The sequence below is a fragment of the Pseudorca crassidens genome, chromosome 13, assembly GCF_039906515.1.
Source record: "Pseudorca crassidens isolate mPseCra1 chromosome 13, mPseCra1.hap1, whole genome shotgun sequence".
Classification (NCBI taxonomy): Eukaryota; Metazoa; Chordata; class Mammalia; order Artiodactyla; family Delphinidae; genus Pseudorca; species Pseudorca crassidens.
Genome location: NC_090308.1, coordinates 78692250 through 78708504, shown reverse-complemented (window position 1 = coordinate 78708504; position 16255 = coordinate 78692250). Strand labels below are relative to the sequence as shown.

Here is a 16255-nt window from a genome sequence, read left to right as displayed (position 1 = left end):
GCAGGAGGAGTTGACCCATTTCAGAGTCAGGAAGGGCAGGCTGATGGCAGTAGAGGTTTCTGATGCTGCATCACTTAGAGGACCTATGTATCCTGGCTGAATGGTGGCAGAGATGTGGGTAGAGGTAGATCAGTGGTTGAGGAGGACGAAAGAGAAGATATAAAATAGCCACTGTGGCTACTAGAAGGTGTCACAGGGCTGTCAGATCCAAAAAGAATCAATCCAAAAAGGTTTATTTTGATAATTTATAAAAGAAAAATCACCATAGCAACTTAAAGTTATTTACAGATTTAAAAATAAATTTACAGAAATGTGTACACGTCATATTACATTAAATAGCTTTAGTTAAGATGTTCCAGGTAGTGTTGAACATACACAACAAAACGTAAGTCAAGTTCCAAACCACATAAATGCCCTCGAAGCACGCTCAAAACCCACTGGACGATGGCCCAGGAGAAACTGGCAGAATGAGCTTTCAGAGACCAGCAGTAAAGACGGTCACCCCACTGGTTGCAGGTGCTGCGGAAGTAAGAGTCACCCTAACCTTGAGCTGCGGCCAGACACTGACACGTAAGACAGAGGGAAAACATGTGAGAGTGCTTTTTTTAAATTTAATTATCCTGGTGGAGCTCATAGAACACAGGACTTGAAAATTTATACTCTGATCCCACACGAAGGTGGGATGATGCTACTTGTGGCTAATTGGGCATCATACTTTCTTTTGCAGGTTACATGGCAGTCAGTCTTCCAGCGTGCTGGGAAGGGATGGGTGAGGGGCATGGAAGCCATGGCTGTGGACTGCGCTGTCCCTGCCGGCTCAGGGCTTCAGCCACTCGTTAACAGCCCCAGGGGAATGACACCATCCAAAGCCTTGGCGCTGACCCTGGTCTTGGATGCTGCCTCTGGTAAGTGCTGGGCACTGTCCCTGCAGCCAGAGAGGGAACGCCTGGCAGCGGCCTGGGCACGCTCCCCTCAGGGAAGTTGCCAGGCTGAATGATACAGTGGCTGGCAGCTCCGTGGAGATGCTGAAGTTTGAGAGCTGAGTGTCAGGGAATGTTGATGACAGATAAGTTTCTGAGGAAAGTGTACAAAAAAAGGTGTTTACCAGGACCTGAGAATTACTATCCAGCTTAAGCAAAGGTATAGAGGGGTCCGTTTCTGCTCGTCCCTTTAAGTATGGTCTTGAAAATAAACAGAACTCCCCTCTTTCAGATTGCCTGACTTGCAGCCAGGTATGTGACCCTGAATTGTAAGTTCTAGCAAATGTGTTATTAATCATTAAAAACAGCTAATTTTACGAATCTGGCAACTAGTGACATTTCATGATTACAGGCCTTAAAAATTTAATACAGTACGATTTTTTCTTATATATAGATTGCTTACACATTAAAATATCAAAGGCACTGCTAGGTTACATGATAAACAAAAATACATCGAGACAGGATTATTTATTGGTTCCTTCAGTTTCTGGGTCCACCGTGATCCCTAACAGCCCAGTTTTGTGCTTCGCCTTTGGAGAACAGTGTGAAGGTAATGGCGCCAAATACGTTGACAGCAGCAGCAAGGCAGAAAACAGTCTGCCATTCTCCAACAGTGTTCTGCAGAGAAGGAAAGAAAAAATGCAAATGAAAAAGGATTTTGTTTGTGGTCCGCTTTAAAAAAAGGTGGTGTCACAAGATTGTTTTTATATGGCAGTAGCATTATTCATAAAAACTGGAAACAACCCAAATGTCCATCAACAGTGAGATGGTGGCATGTGTGTTCCACGGACTACTTACAGCAATGACAACGAATGACCCACAACGACATCGATACGCCTCACAAACAAAGAGTGCACACTGAACGATTCCACTGATATACAGCCCATAATCTACGGTGTTAGAAAGGAGAGTGGTTCCTCTTGGTGGGGGTGAAAGAGAAAGGAAGGGCTACCCGGAGGCTTTGTGAGGGAGATAACGTGCTGTTTCTTGATTGGGTGGGCACTGGTCACACAGATGTACTAACTTTCTGAAAATCTGTCCAGCTTGTGTACTTAGGATTTGTGCATTTAAAAAATGCATGTTACACTTCAATAAAAACGTTTACTAAAAATAAAACATTGGCATGTCCTCAACTCATGTGTTACTAGGAAAGTATTAGTATTATGCCTGCACATCATCTCCCAAGTTCTCAGGTATGGGGTGTCAGGGGCAGATCGAGTAAGGATGAGTTAAGATGGACACAGGTTCAGCCTGGCCTGAAAGATCCTGCAGGGCTCTTGAATGGCACACAACACAGAACATAGATGGGATCTGTCGGTAAGAGATCAACAAGACACAGTGTGTAATCCAGTGGTGTAAAAATATCCAGTAGTTATCTAAACCTCTGGGTCGTGTGACTATCTTTAACAACGTTTTTTTTGGATTTTCACAATTTCAATGTAACCAGAGTTTGCAGCAGTTAGAAAAGAAAAAACCGAGCAGCTGAACTGGCAATGAGGAAGAAAAAGGAAAGGCACCAGCAAGTTGGCATGAAGTCATTTATGTAGGAAAAAAGGAAAAACACGGAGAAAGAAAGGAGTACTCTGTGGTCAAATATACTTTTCTGAGATGAATGTATTCTGGTGGAAAAAAAAATCTTAGAAACCATCTTAAATTTTAGGGACTATTTAGATATGCTTGCTAACAACGTGTTACCATCCTAGAGCAGAAGTCGGTCAGTAATTACTAATTACTAATTACGGTCAGTAATTACTAATTACTAATCATATACCCGAGAGACGGGTTTACCACAGCTTCTTAGGATTCTAAGAAAAAGCTGCTCTGTGTGATCTGCTGGATAAAATAATACCCCAGTGTTACCTGGAGGCAACGGGTGACTTAAAATCAATCAACTGTACCAGAAATCACACAAAGCTCCTGGTTTGTTTTTTAACAAAAACTCCACCAGTTTTTAGAGAATGCTGTTGTGTCTGTAACGGAATTGAACCTCAGACACACTTTGACCTTTACTTCATCATCATTATTATTATTATTTGGCCACACTGCGAAGCTTGTGGGATCTCAGTTCCCCGACCAGGGGCTGAATCTGAGCCATGGCAGTGAAAGCGACAAATCCTAACCACTGGACTGCCAGGGACTCCCTATTTCATTATTTATTTATAATAAATAAATTATAAATTATAAAGTGCGGTAAACTTTAATTGTAAGCAATTACAATTGTACAGGTAAATGTGTTTCTCCTTTTTAAAAATAATGGCCTTTTTAAATAACATGAAACAAATGCTGTAACAATAGATCTGAAATCCAGTTCAGTTCCCACTTTACAAACATTCAAGACTTGAATTCAGGAGTCCAGATCTTCCCAGCAGAAGTGCCAGGACTAGTGATAACGAATGAAATTACTCGTGGTAGTGTGCTGACTTAGGTTCCTGTGTTGCCACAATGCTCCATGAAGATAAGGGTAAACATCTGTGATGGGACATACTGAGCGGTCCCAACATTCCTTTCTGTTAAGTGGGAGAAAATGGTAACAAGGAGGCACTGATTCACTTGAGTAAGGAATTAGAAATGGTAGAGCACCACGTGCAGTGAACACCCCCGTGTCTGAAGTCAGAGTATTCGGTAATAAGACAATTTGTAGGCATATACTGAAATTCTAAGGATTAGATAGTGTTAATTTCATCACAGAGACAAAACAGAGAAAATTAAGTCTCTTTTAGAGGTTAAGTCAGCCTCTTGAAGAACACATTTCATTAGTCCTTTAGATTTTCTTAAGCAGTAGAAAACTGGAGTTGGAAAGGGCCTTTGAGGTCGCTGAATTTGATTTCTTACACAATATAACTCAGTGTCTCTGCTTCAGGCCACACAACCCCGGGCCCGCTGTGTTTCTGGGGCCTCAGTGCCCTGACACAGGCCGGATACCAGCCCTTCCCACACCCTGGCTCACTCCTCCAGGCTCCTTCCCCGCAAACTGGTTGTTCCCTCCTCTGTGTCCACAGCAAGAGCATACATTTTTTCTGCAGCTTTGTCACACTGTACTTTCATTACATATAATCTCTATTTTTTTTTTTTTTTTCGGTACTCGGGCCTCTCACTGTTGTGGCCTCTCCCGTTGCGGAGCACAGGCTCCGGACGCGCAGGCTCAGCAGCCATGGCTCACGGGCCCAGCCGCTCCGCGGCACGTGGGATCTTCCTGGACCGGGGCATGAACCCGTGTCCCCTGCATCGGCAGGCGGACTCTCAACCACTGCGCCACCAGGGAAGTCCTTTTACATATAATATCTAAATAATGAATTTCTCAAGTGTAGAATCTTATAATTTTGCCTTTGAATCCTTAGTATCTGTCACAGTAATAAGCACTCAGGAAACGCCAGTTGAATACATGTTTGACCGTTTCAGGGCTCACTAACTCAAAGGGCAGCCCGTGCCACACAGTAACAGCTCTAAACAGAAAACTTGCCTATTGTCTCCTCGTACCTTCTCTCCATCTGGCTTTGTGGAACTACCGAGAATAAGTCACCCTCTTTCAAATCTGTGAAGACACCTATACATCTTCCTAAGTATTCTGCTCTTCTAAACGTTCTGGATTCTTTCAACTGTTCTTATTCATTCTCACCTGATTTCCTGACACTTCCGTGGTTCCATTTCTGGAATAATTTTCCATTGCCAATTTTTATTTGTTCAAACCAAAGATACAAGTTATTTATCTGGTATAATATCACAACTTTTAAGTACTTGTGTGGTTTCAGTTACAAGATCTTCATTTAACTTAGTTCCGTTGTTCTGTCTAAAATTGAAAGTGTTCTTTGAAAATACACTTTCCTACCTATTACGGTATTTAGCTTTTTGTTGCTGTAAATAATTGCATAAGAATAGACATTCAGAATTTTATCCTTAATTAAAATATACTCAACTTTGACACAGGTGTGCAGCTTCAAATGAACTGTTTAGAGCTTTTCAGTTTATAGGCAAATTATCTACTTACCTCAGGGGTCAGACTTCTAGCAATGATGGGCCCAATCATTCCAGGTATAGTGGCAAAGGTATTTGTGATGCCCAGGAGGATACCAGCATACCTGCAGAAACATTTTCATAGGGGTTTATAATTGTGTTACACATTTTTTGGGGGGCGGGGGGCACTGTGCAGCTTGTGGGATCTTAATTTGCCAACCAGGGATCGAACCCGTGCCCCCTGCAATGGAAGCGTGGAATCCTAACCACTGGACCGCCAGGGAATTCCCTGCATCACACATTTAAATAGCTTTTGTCCATAGATAGCTAGACCATTCCAAGGCTGTATTCTTGTGAAATTTTATGTCTAAATGAAACGTCTTACTGAAATAGGACTAAATATTTGGGGAGTGAAAAACTTACATTTCAATAGTTCTAACATCATATAGAGAAACACAGCCATTAAAATGATCCCTCTTACAGTGAAATAGAAAAGTACAGAGATATGATTTTCATACAAGGCTGTATCTAGATAGGAAGCTTCATGTGCCTTAAAATTTTTTAAGTTAAAAAGAGAATTTAGGGCTTCCCTGGTGGCGCAGTGGTTGAGAGTCCGCCTGCCGGTGCAGGGGACACGGGTTCGTGCCCCCGTCCAGGAGGATCCCACATGCCGTGGAGTGGCTGGGCCCGTGAGCCATGGCCGCTGAGCCTGCACGTCCGGAGCCTGTGCTCCGCAACGGGAGAGGCCGCAGCGGTGAGAGGCCCGCGTACCGCAAAAAAAAACAAAGAGAATTTATTTCCCGATTACAAAATTTATGTCATTGTTAAAAATTTTTAAAAAATATTACAAAGAAAGTAAAATTACTTATAATCCTTTTATATAGAGATAATCAACATTAATATTTTGGTAAATATCCTCATTTTTTTTTCTGTATATATTTTTAATATATTATAGAAATGAGATCATACTGAACACAATTTCACAACTTATTATGTGTCTTCTTGTCGCTAAATCCTTGCACACTGCCCCAGAAATAGACAAGTTGGGTTTATATATATTGTAGCGTATGACAAAAATGCGTTTTGAACTCTGTCTTTTCAGAATCTTTACTGTCCTCAAAGCTAGTACTTTGTGTTTTAAGAGGTACTCGTTCTCTAATTCAAGTTTGCTAATTCTGACTCCATAGTCTCCCTGAAAACGCGTGTTTTATTCCCCTTTATTATTTCCAGTAGCCAGTGCAACATCTATGCTCATTCAGTATGTGCTGACCACAGAAGTGCGTGTGACCCACAGGTGTTCAGGCCCACGCGTGGTCCTGTGAGGCTGCACTGCAATGACTGCTGAAGCTTGTCCCATGGAGACTAGCACCACTTCTGCGCTTTGGCGCCAAAGGGTCGTACAGTATGCAACATTTCGGATTACATGCTAGGGCCGCTGAACATTATTTTAAGTTGTTGTGTGTATCGATAGTTGTGTGTGTCCATTGAAGAACCTGGGATTTTGTCCTGTAGATGGACCTACATTCTGGAGTTTGTAGACTGAGGCATCATTTAACATGGAGTTATTGTCCCCTGTATTTCCTGCACACTGGTAGTATCTAGACTCGAGATCCTAAAGGGTTCATTAGATTTACGTTTGATATTTTTAGCAAGAAAACGTAACGGTGGTGGTGGAGTTAAAAACTAGTTAAGCACGGACTTCCCTGGTGGCACAGTGGTTGGGAATCCGCCTGCCAATGCAGGGGACATGGGTTCGGGCCCTGGTCCGGGAAGATCCCACATGCCGCAGAGCAACTAAGCCCATGTACCACAACTACTGAGCCTGAGCTCTAGAACCCGCAAGCCACAACTACTGAGCCCGTGAGCCACAACTACTGAAGCCCGTGCGCCTAGAGCCTGTGCTCCGCAACAAGAGAAGCCACCACAATGAGAAGCCCGCGCGCCGCAACGAAGAGTAGCCCCCACTTGCCACAACTAGAGAAAGCCCGCGTGCAGCGACAGGGACCCAAGGCAGCCAAAAATAAATAAATTTGTTAAAAAAAAATTAGTTAAGCAAGTAAATGGCATTTATTAACTTATCACCTAGGTATATTCAAAGTCCAATTAGAGCTTTTAATTGTTTAATGAGATAATCAGTATTATAAAATTGTGGTCCAAATGAAAGAAACTTGATGTTTATTAGACCATATCGTCTTATTGTGGGATAATACTATTTCTATTAGGGTTTAGGATCCTCAGTTACCTTGGTTGCAGACTACTTATCTGAAATTCCTCTCCCCATTTTAGACATGGAAAAGTGCCCGCAATGGACTGAATTGTGTCCTCCCCCAATCCATACCTCCAATGTGACTGTATCTGGAGACAGGGCTTTTAGGAATTAATTAAGGTTAAATGAGGTCATAAAGGTAGGGTCTCAACCTAATAGGATTGGTGGCCTGCCAAGAAGAGGAAGAAAGAGAGATCGGGCTCTCTGTCTCTGTGAGCATATATGGAGGAAAGGCCACGCGTGAGGACACAGTGAAAAGGTGACTGTCTGCAAACGAGGAAGAGAGCCTTCACCAGAACCTAACCCTGCTGGCACCCTGACCACGGACTTCTAGCCTCCAGAACTGTGAGAAAATCAATTTCTGTTTTTTAAGCCACTCAGCCACATGGTGTTTTGTATGGCATCCTGAGTTGATTGACACAGTGCCTAAATAAAATATCCTGCTGAACCGAATTCAGTTATCTATAAACATCACAAATTTTTATGTTGAAAACTCGTGCACACAGGGTACAATAACAAAACCACGTGGCACAGATCTTTTTGGCTTATGCCCTTTAGGGAGCTGATCTTAAATTAACCAACCTTGGCAGAACCTGTCCTTTTTTTTTTTTTTTCAAAACCATTAACACCTTGGCAGTAGGAGGAACCGACTGCAATGTTGCCAGGCCTTTTCAGTGACAGATATTAAGTGCAGATGAATGCTGTGAAATTCTAAATGTCAGCACCAAGAAGCTCATTCAAGTATTTATATTACACTTGGCCAGGAAAGGCCATGAAAGATTGATGAGAGCCTGGAAAAAAGGAACATGTTGTATGGACTCAGTCTGGATTCTGTGCTATTGGAGTCCTAGAATTCTGTGGGATTAATGGTTAAAAATCTATCCAAATCCCTTGAATCTGGGCAACAAAATTATCCATAGAAAATATCTATTTTAGTCCACAGAAGAAAAGGCTTAGAAAAATGCCATGTAGACATATATTTATACGCTAAGAGGAATACTGACTGCCTACTGAAAAACCTTATGTCAGGCAGGGTTCTAAGTATTTTATATAATTTATTCCACTTTAATAGTAAAATGAACCCCAACAGGTAGGGATTATTACCTATCTTCATTCGATAGGTAAGAAAGAGAGACTATAAAATATTACCCAATTTGCCTGATTCCAAATCCCTACTTAATATTGGGATGTTATATCTATAATGCTGGGGCTTGTGGTGAAAAACTAAGCAAGAGAAAACTGATCTTTCCTACAGATTGAATTCAGTGATGACTGTTTTCAATAAGGCAGCATTATAGATATATAAAATGTCCATCAACAGATGAATGGATAAAGGAGATGTGGTACACATATATACAATGAAATGTTAATCAGCCATAAAACAGAATGAAATAATGCCATTTGCAGCAACATGGATGGACCCAGAGATTGTCATACTGAGTGAAGTAAGTCAGACACAGAAAAGACAGATATCATATATCGCTTATATGCGGAATCTAAAAAAAAATGGTACAAATGAACTATTTACAAAACAGAAATAGAGTCACAGATGTAGAAAACAAACTTATGGTTACCAGGGGGTAAGGGGAGAGGAGGGATAAATTGGGAGATTGGGACTGACATATACACACTACTATATATAAATAGATAACCAATAAGGACCTACTGTATAGCACAGGGAACTCTACTCAATACTTTGTAATGAACTATATGGGAAAAGAATCTAAAAGAGAGTGGATAGGGAGTTCCCTAGTGGCACAGTGGCTAAGACTCCATGCTCCCAACGCAGGGGGGCCCGGGTTCGATCCCTAGTCAGGGAACTAGAGCCCACATGCATGTCACGACTAAGAGTTCACATGCCACAACTAAGGAGCCTGCCTGCTGCAACTAAGACCCAGTGCAACCAAATAAATAAATAAATATTAAAAAAAATGAGTGGGGCTTCCCTGGTGGCGCAGTGGTTGAGAGTCCGCCTGCCAATGCAGGGGACACGGGTTCATGCCCTGGTCCGGGAAGATCCCACATGCCGCGGAGCGGCTGGGCCCGTGAGCCATGGCCGCTGAGCCTGCGCGTCCAGAGCCTGTGCTCCGCAACGGGAGAGGCCACAACAGTGAGAGGCCTGCGTACCGCAAAAAAAAAAAAAAAAAAAAATGAGTGGATATATGTATATGTATAACTGATTCACATGAAACTAACACAACATTGTAAATCAACTATATTCCAATAAAAATAAAAAAAATAAACTATAGTCTCCTTGAGGATAGAATCTGGGTCTGCCTAGGACACATACCACTTTGGACAGTAGATGCTCAGTTAATATCTGTTGAATAGATTTTTTAAAATGTTTTATTTTCCCGCAATTTATCTACTATTCTCAGAGTAAGGGAGAAAAAGTATGAACCAAACCAAATTGTTGATTATGAAGATACTCCTCAAATGTGCAAGAAATACATCCCTCACCCCACCGCCTCGCTTGGATACAGCCAATTCTCATCACAGTTTCCAACCAATTATAATTATAATGCACAAAGGAGAGCCAATGGTTCAAACCATTTTAATAGTAAATACCAGTTATTGCTGTCATCCACCCATCCATTCATTCATTTAACAAACAATTCTTAAGTATGTCACTTATGTCAACCACTGTGGAAGACTCTGGTGTCCAACAATGAATTAAACATAGTTCTTGTTCTCAAGGAGCTCACAGTTTACTTAATGAGAAAGATTATGGGCCAATAATGGAATAAAACCTAGTAGCCCGAAAAATCAAACTATGTTAGCAATTCATACCACGGTTTACAGAAGCACAGAGGCAGGGCCTTAATCAACCCTCTGTGTGGGCGGGGGACATTTGAGGGGACCAGCGGGGGTATGCCTCAGGAAAAGCTTCTTAGAGGAAGTAGTGCTGGAGTTTGGCTGTAAGAGACGAGTGGGTGCAGAGAAAGTACAGGGAGGGGATGAAAACGTGTGAAGTCTCGGCAGCTGTCAAAGTAACAGGACAAGGGCCCACGCGGCACGTCCAGACATGGGAATTGCTGGGCTTGCCCAATTTCCACTCATTTTCAGCCGTTTAGCTTGAGATTTGAACTCTAATGAGGCCTAGAACTGTAGCCTGTTAGTATCTTCCCAAACTTTCTTTCACAGTATTACTTTCTGTTCTAAGTTTAAAGGCAACCACGTGCCCACTGCATTCCTGAAATATGCCTTTGATGCTCAGAAGCTCTACTGTTTTCTGTGATCGTTCATTGGTTTTTAGCTTATTTTTCTAAAACAAACTGTGCACTTGAAACATTTATAATGAGTACTATATTAAGATGTGAAAAAAAAAAGATGTGATATTGGTGGAAGGTCTTTGTTTCATAAAGGTTTTCTTCTATATGATTTAATACGTGTGAGAAAAGTCGAGGTTATAAAAGCCAAATGATTTGCAGTGAGACTGATGTGGTCACGTGTCACAGCTAGTGTAATCTCTCAAGTCAAATAAAAATTAGATCCCTTATTTCAGCCATACAAGGCTTATTTTGTGGTTTACATGGAATAACTATGTTATTCTTATATTATTTTGAATTCCAAGTATTATTTTATTTCTAGTCTGTTTTACTGATTTGTACTATATGGAACTTTAATGAAATTACTGTCATTTTAAGAGCAAAATAAATAAATAAATAAATAAAGGACTCATAAAATGTCAGGGCTGGACCAGGGTCTTTCAGACCGAGCGTTCAACCAACCCAGCTGATGCTTGAAGCCCAGTTCCAGGATACTGCCTGCAGGCTGCCCAGTAAATGCTTCAGGACAACACCATATCACCCTCCAAGCCAGCAGAAGCTTACCCAGGTGCAAGCAGGGTTTCATGTTTATGTCTTCAACATCTGCTACGGTGCTTGGCACAGTGCTTGCTTAATGACTAGGTCCATTAATCAGCATGCTATGACACTGAAGTTTAGTGATGACAAATCCACCTAATTGTACATCCAGTTCCTCTCTCTCCATCCTGTCTAAAAGGACATCATGGGAGACCTTGCTGAAATCCTGATATACCAAATATACTGTGTATACACGGTCGAAAATGATGTTGAGAACTTTGCTATTTTGGGGCTTAGTGACCCAGTGGTGGCTCCTTAGTGATCAGTATTTTCTTTTCCAAGAGCTCATCAATCATCCCTTTAGTATTCTGCTTGGATTGATTTGTGACCCTGATCATGGCACCTGACTCAAAGTTTGCCAGAAAATAATAATGAAGTTTATCGCATTATGTGCAAATGCATTTATTACATTATGAGTGAAGTGTTCTCTGTCTCTCTGTGCTTTACTTAATCCTCAAAATAATTTTATAAGGTAGGTACCATGGATATGTGTTTTTTCCTTCTCTAGCATGCATTTTCTTTTTAAATTAATTAATTTTATTTTATGTTTATTTTTGGCTGTGTTGGGTCTTCGTTGCTGCACGCGGGCTTTCTCTAGTTGCGGCGAGCGGGGGCTACTCTTTGTTGTGGTGCGTGGGCTTCCCATTGCAGTGGCTTCTCTTGTGGCGGAGCACAGGCTCTAGGTGTACAGGCTTCAGTAGCTGTGGCTCGCAGGTTCTAGAGGGCAGGCTCAGTAGTTGCGGCGCACGGGCTTAGCTGCTCCGCGGCACGTGGGCTCTTCCCGGACCAGGGCTCGAACCCGTGTCCCCTGCATTGGCAGGCGGACTCCCAACCACTGCGCCACCAGGGAAGCCCTGGCATGCATTTTCATCTTCTTTTGACAATAGCTCCAATTTCTATTTAATGATCCAGTTTTCCTTCACTGCCAGTTTGCGAGAGCATAGTGGGGCCCTTGCCAGAGCTCTGACAGACTTCAGGCACCTGATCAGTCCCAGACTGCACTGCAGCTTCATGAAATGGAGTGCGTGGCTTACCACCCTCCTTCTGGCTGGGTGGCTGCTTAGCCACTTCTACATTCGTTATCATTTTTATTTCCCGTATTTATTTCCTTAGTTTTATAATAAAATCACATTAACTGAGGCAACCAAAGTACGTATCTGTTCTCTGCAATGAATTCTTTTTCCTGAGTTTTCAGAATAACTGCTAGTGCCTCTTCAATGACCAATTTGTAAGATCTTTTAAATAAGTCATTGAGAGGCACCTTGATGTAGCAAAAAGATCCCGGGACCACAGAGCTGGAAGACCTGGATTCAAGCCTTCGGTCTGCCGTTTGCTAACTGTGACTTTGCAAGTCACACAGCTCCTCTGTGCCTGAGTTTCTTCATCTTCCAAATGAGTTCTTTTCTTTGTGTTCATATCTTCACCTGTTGTGTGGACGTCACCAATGGCTGCCTCAGCGTCCATTCCCATGAGGCTTAGGGGCCCTGACTCCTTCACCTCTAACTTAGGGGCGGGTGCTGATTGTGCTGAAGTCTAATGGCATTCCCTTGGCCATGGGGGTTGGTTCAGGCGTGGATATGTGACTCAGTCTGGTTCCAAATGAAGCCTGTATTTCCCTGATGGAAAGAGGAAAAGATCATTTTCTTTCTTGCTTCATGTGAATGAAGAAGCATGTAGGGCTTCCCTGGTGGCTCAGTGGTTGAGAGTCCGCCTGCCGATGCAGGGGACACGGGTTTGCGCCCCAGTCTGGGAGGATCCCACGTGCCGCGGAGTGGCTGGGCCCGTGAGTCATGGCCGCTGAGCCTGCGCGTCCGGAGCCTGTGCTCCGCAATGGGAGAGGCCACAACGGTGAGAGGCCCGCGTACTGCAAAAAAAAAAAAAAAAAAAGAGAAGCATGTAACCCTCGTTGTTACTGGCAATCATTTCACTGTATGATTTTATTCGCAGATCCAGCCTTAGGATAAAACAGGTATGAAAGGCAGGGTAGAGAGTGGAAAAGAAACGAGTCTTGGGTGAGATTAGTGGACAGCTGGATATCAACTCCTGCTTGAAGCCTCCCGTCTCTGGACTTTACACGAATACATTATGATGTTTAGCCAGCTTGAATTAGGGTTTCCATTCCTTCAACTAAAAGTGTCTGAGAGATGACACAGCCTGGGCCTCTGCTGTGCCCAGACTCCCAATTCCCAGATCCCTTTGACTCAGCTTGTTGAAATCTCAAGCCTAGATCAATTCAACAGCACACTTTCAGTCCTCCACTTGGGCTGCTGAACAGCACTCAAAGGAAAAACCACCTTGTAAACTAGGGAGAGCACACGAGTCCTGTCCAACCTGAGGTGATCCTCACCAAAGCCCAGATCCCTTCTATGAGTTCTCAGTGACTATTTTTCTCAGGCTCCGGACACGCAGGCTCAGCGGCCATGGCTCACAGGCCCAGCCGCTCCGCGGCATGTGGGATCTTCCTGGACCGGGGCACGAACCCGCGTCCCCTGCATCGGCAGGCGGACCCTCAACCACTGTGCCACCAGGGAAGCCCATTCTCAAGTCTTTTACTCTATTTTTTTCTTAGTCTCAGCAATGAACCTGACTCCCATGTCACAGAGAAAATCAAAAACACTTAAGATTTTTTAATCAGTTATTTACTGCCACATAATAAATTACCTCCAAAGGCAGCAGCTTCAGATAACAAATATCTGTCATCTGACGGTTTCTGTGGGTCAGGAATGTAGGAGGGGCTCAGCTGGGAGATTCTGGCTCAGAATCTCTCAGGAGATTTCAGTGACGCTGTTGGCCGGGGCCGCGGTCATCTGAAGGTCGGCCTGGGGCTGGAGGACCAGCTTCTGATCCCACTCATGTGTCTGCTGGCTGGAGGCCTCGTTCCTCCCCACTGGGCCTTGCACTGGGTTCTGAGTGTCCTCACCATGAGGCAGCTGGCACCCCCAGTGTGAGTCATCTGAGAGAGAAAGAGCAAGCAGGGTGCTACACTGCCTCCTGGGACCCAGTCAGACACCATCACTTCTGCCGGATTCTACTCCTTAGAAACAGGTCACTAAACCCAGCCCACACGCAAAGGGAGGGGACAAAGGCTCCACCTTTTGAAGGGAAGAGCGTTAAAGAACTTGTGGAGTTATTTTATTTTTTTTAAAGCTTTGTATATGCATTTTATCTTTTGAACCAGAATCTTTTTTAAAAAAAATTAATTCTTTTACTTTCGGCAGCGTTGTGTCTTCGTTGCTGCATGTGGGCTTTCTCTAGTTGCGGTGAGCAGAGGCTACTCTTTGTTGTGGTGCGCGGGCTTCTCACCGCGGTGGCTTCTCTTGTTGCGAAGCACGGGCTCTAGGTGCGCGGGCTTCAGTAGTTGAGGCACGCGGCTCAGTAGTTGTGGCTCATGGGCTCTAGAGCGCAGGCTCAGTAGTTGTGGTGCACAGGCTTAGTTGCTCCGTGGCATGTAGGATCTTCCCAGACCAGGGCTCGAACCCATGTCCCCTGCATTGGCAGGCGCATTCTTAACCACTGCACCACCAGGGAAGTCCCATGGAGGTATTTTATTATTTATTTATTTTTTTGCGGTACGCGGGCCTCTCACTGTTGCGGCCTCTCCCGTTGCGGAGCACAGGCTCTGGACGCGCAGGCTCAGCGGCCATGGCTCACGGGCCCAGCCGCTCCGCGGCATGTGAAATCTTCCCAGACTGGGGCACGAACCTGTGTCCCCTGCATTGGCAGGCAGACTCTCAACCACTGAGCCACCAGGGAAGCCCCCATGGAGGTATTTTAAAACCACAATCCTTGGCTTCTCAACTCACCTGAAAACTTTTCTTCAACTGAACCCATCTTACTGCTTTCCTTCTTTTCTCAGTTGAAAGCTCATCCCTTCCACTGGGCACTGGATGTCATTCCTTCCTGCATTCTACCAGCCTGTCATTTTTACTTCTTTCTTTTAACTTTTAATCTCTCATCCTTTACTGGCCTTCTTTTCTCAGCATATTAACATACTTAGGTCTCAAAATCCTCCAGCAGCATGTGTCCATCTTTAGCTTTTTTTCCTTTCCTTCATGGTTAATAGTTTTGAAATAGCTGTTTATTGGCAATGGTTCTCAAATTTTAATGTCCATGAGGACAACATGGAGGGGCAACAAAATGCAGATTCCTAGTTCTGTGATCAACAATTCTGCTTTGTTTTCAGCAAGCACTCCTGCTGATTTTGATGTGGATGGGTTAAGGATCACACTCTGAAACCACTGCTGTATGCTGCCTTCAGCCTAGCTTCCTTCTCCTTCCTCCATGGAAGCACTGTCACCAAGATCTTTAATGAACTTCTCCATCTGGTTGTCCAATCCAAGGAACACGTTCGTTCTTATTTTACTTGGCTTCTCTGGCGCATCTGACATTGCTGATCAAACTTTCCCTTTGGGGATCCTAATCTCTACTTATTTTTCCTTATCCTTCTCCTGTTGCTTCTTCTCAGTTATCTTTTTTTTTTTATAATGAAAATGTAAGTCTTTTTTTTTTTAAATAAGTTTATTTTACTTTTGGCTGTATTGGGTCCTCCTTGCTGCGCACGGGCTTTCTCTAGTTGTGGCGAGCAACTACTCGTTGCAGTACGCGGGCTTCTCATTGCGGTGGCTTCTCTTGTTGAGGAGCGCAGGCTCTAGGCGCGTGGGCTTCAGTAGTTGTGGTGCGTGGGCTTCAGTAGTTGTGGCTCGCGGGCTCTAGAGCACAGGCTCGGTAGTTGTGGTGCACGGGCTTAGCTGCTCCACGCAATGTGGGGTCTTCCGGGACCAGGGCTCAAACCTGTGTCCCCTGCATTGGCAGGCAGATTCTTAACCACTCCGCCACCAGGGAAGCCCCCTTCTCAGTTATCTCTGCATCAGGCTCTTCTTTCTCTTAATGGATTCCCAAGGTTCTCGTCACAGTTTGCTGAGTAATTTCATCCAAGCCCACGGTTTCATCTACTACTCATACGTTGACCACTCCTACACCTTTATCTCTTGTTCAGATCTCATTCTTGAACTGAAGACGGGATAGTCTTGGCTTCCTTGACACCACATTCTTGATTTTCCTTCTATCTCCCTGGTTGCTCCTTTCTAGTCTCCTTGTCTGGTTATTTCCCCTCTTTCTGGTCTCTACATATTTGTCAAGACCCAGTCCTGGGGATCCCTCATCTTGTCATTCTACTCTCTCTCACCAGGCAA

General features: G+C 43.8%; 1 protein-coding gene across 4 annotated transcripts in view; it reads right to left on the bottom strand.

Moving 5' to 3' along the window:
- Positions 1–201: 201 nt before the first annotated feature.
- The window catches only part of SLC17A5 (solute carrier family 17 member 5), a 59151-nt gene continuing 43097 nt past the window's right edge, over positions 202–16255 (bottom strand). For 2 of the 4 annotated variants that reach the window (XM_067702769.1, XM_067702771.1), the window contains exons 10-11: positions 4966–5056; positions 202–1598 (exon numbers count right to left, since the gene is read on the bottom strand). In XM_067702769.1, the coding sequence (XP_067558870.1) occupies positions 1461–1598; positions 4966–5056 (229 nt within the window). In that variant the 3' untranslated portion in view covers positions 202–1460. Of the gene's footprint in view, positions 1599–4965; positions 5057–9338; positions 12680–16255 lie in introns of those variants that run through there. The other 2 variants (XM_067702772.1, XM_067702770.1) reach the window with 2 other exon arrangements.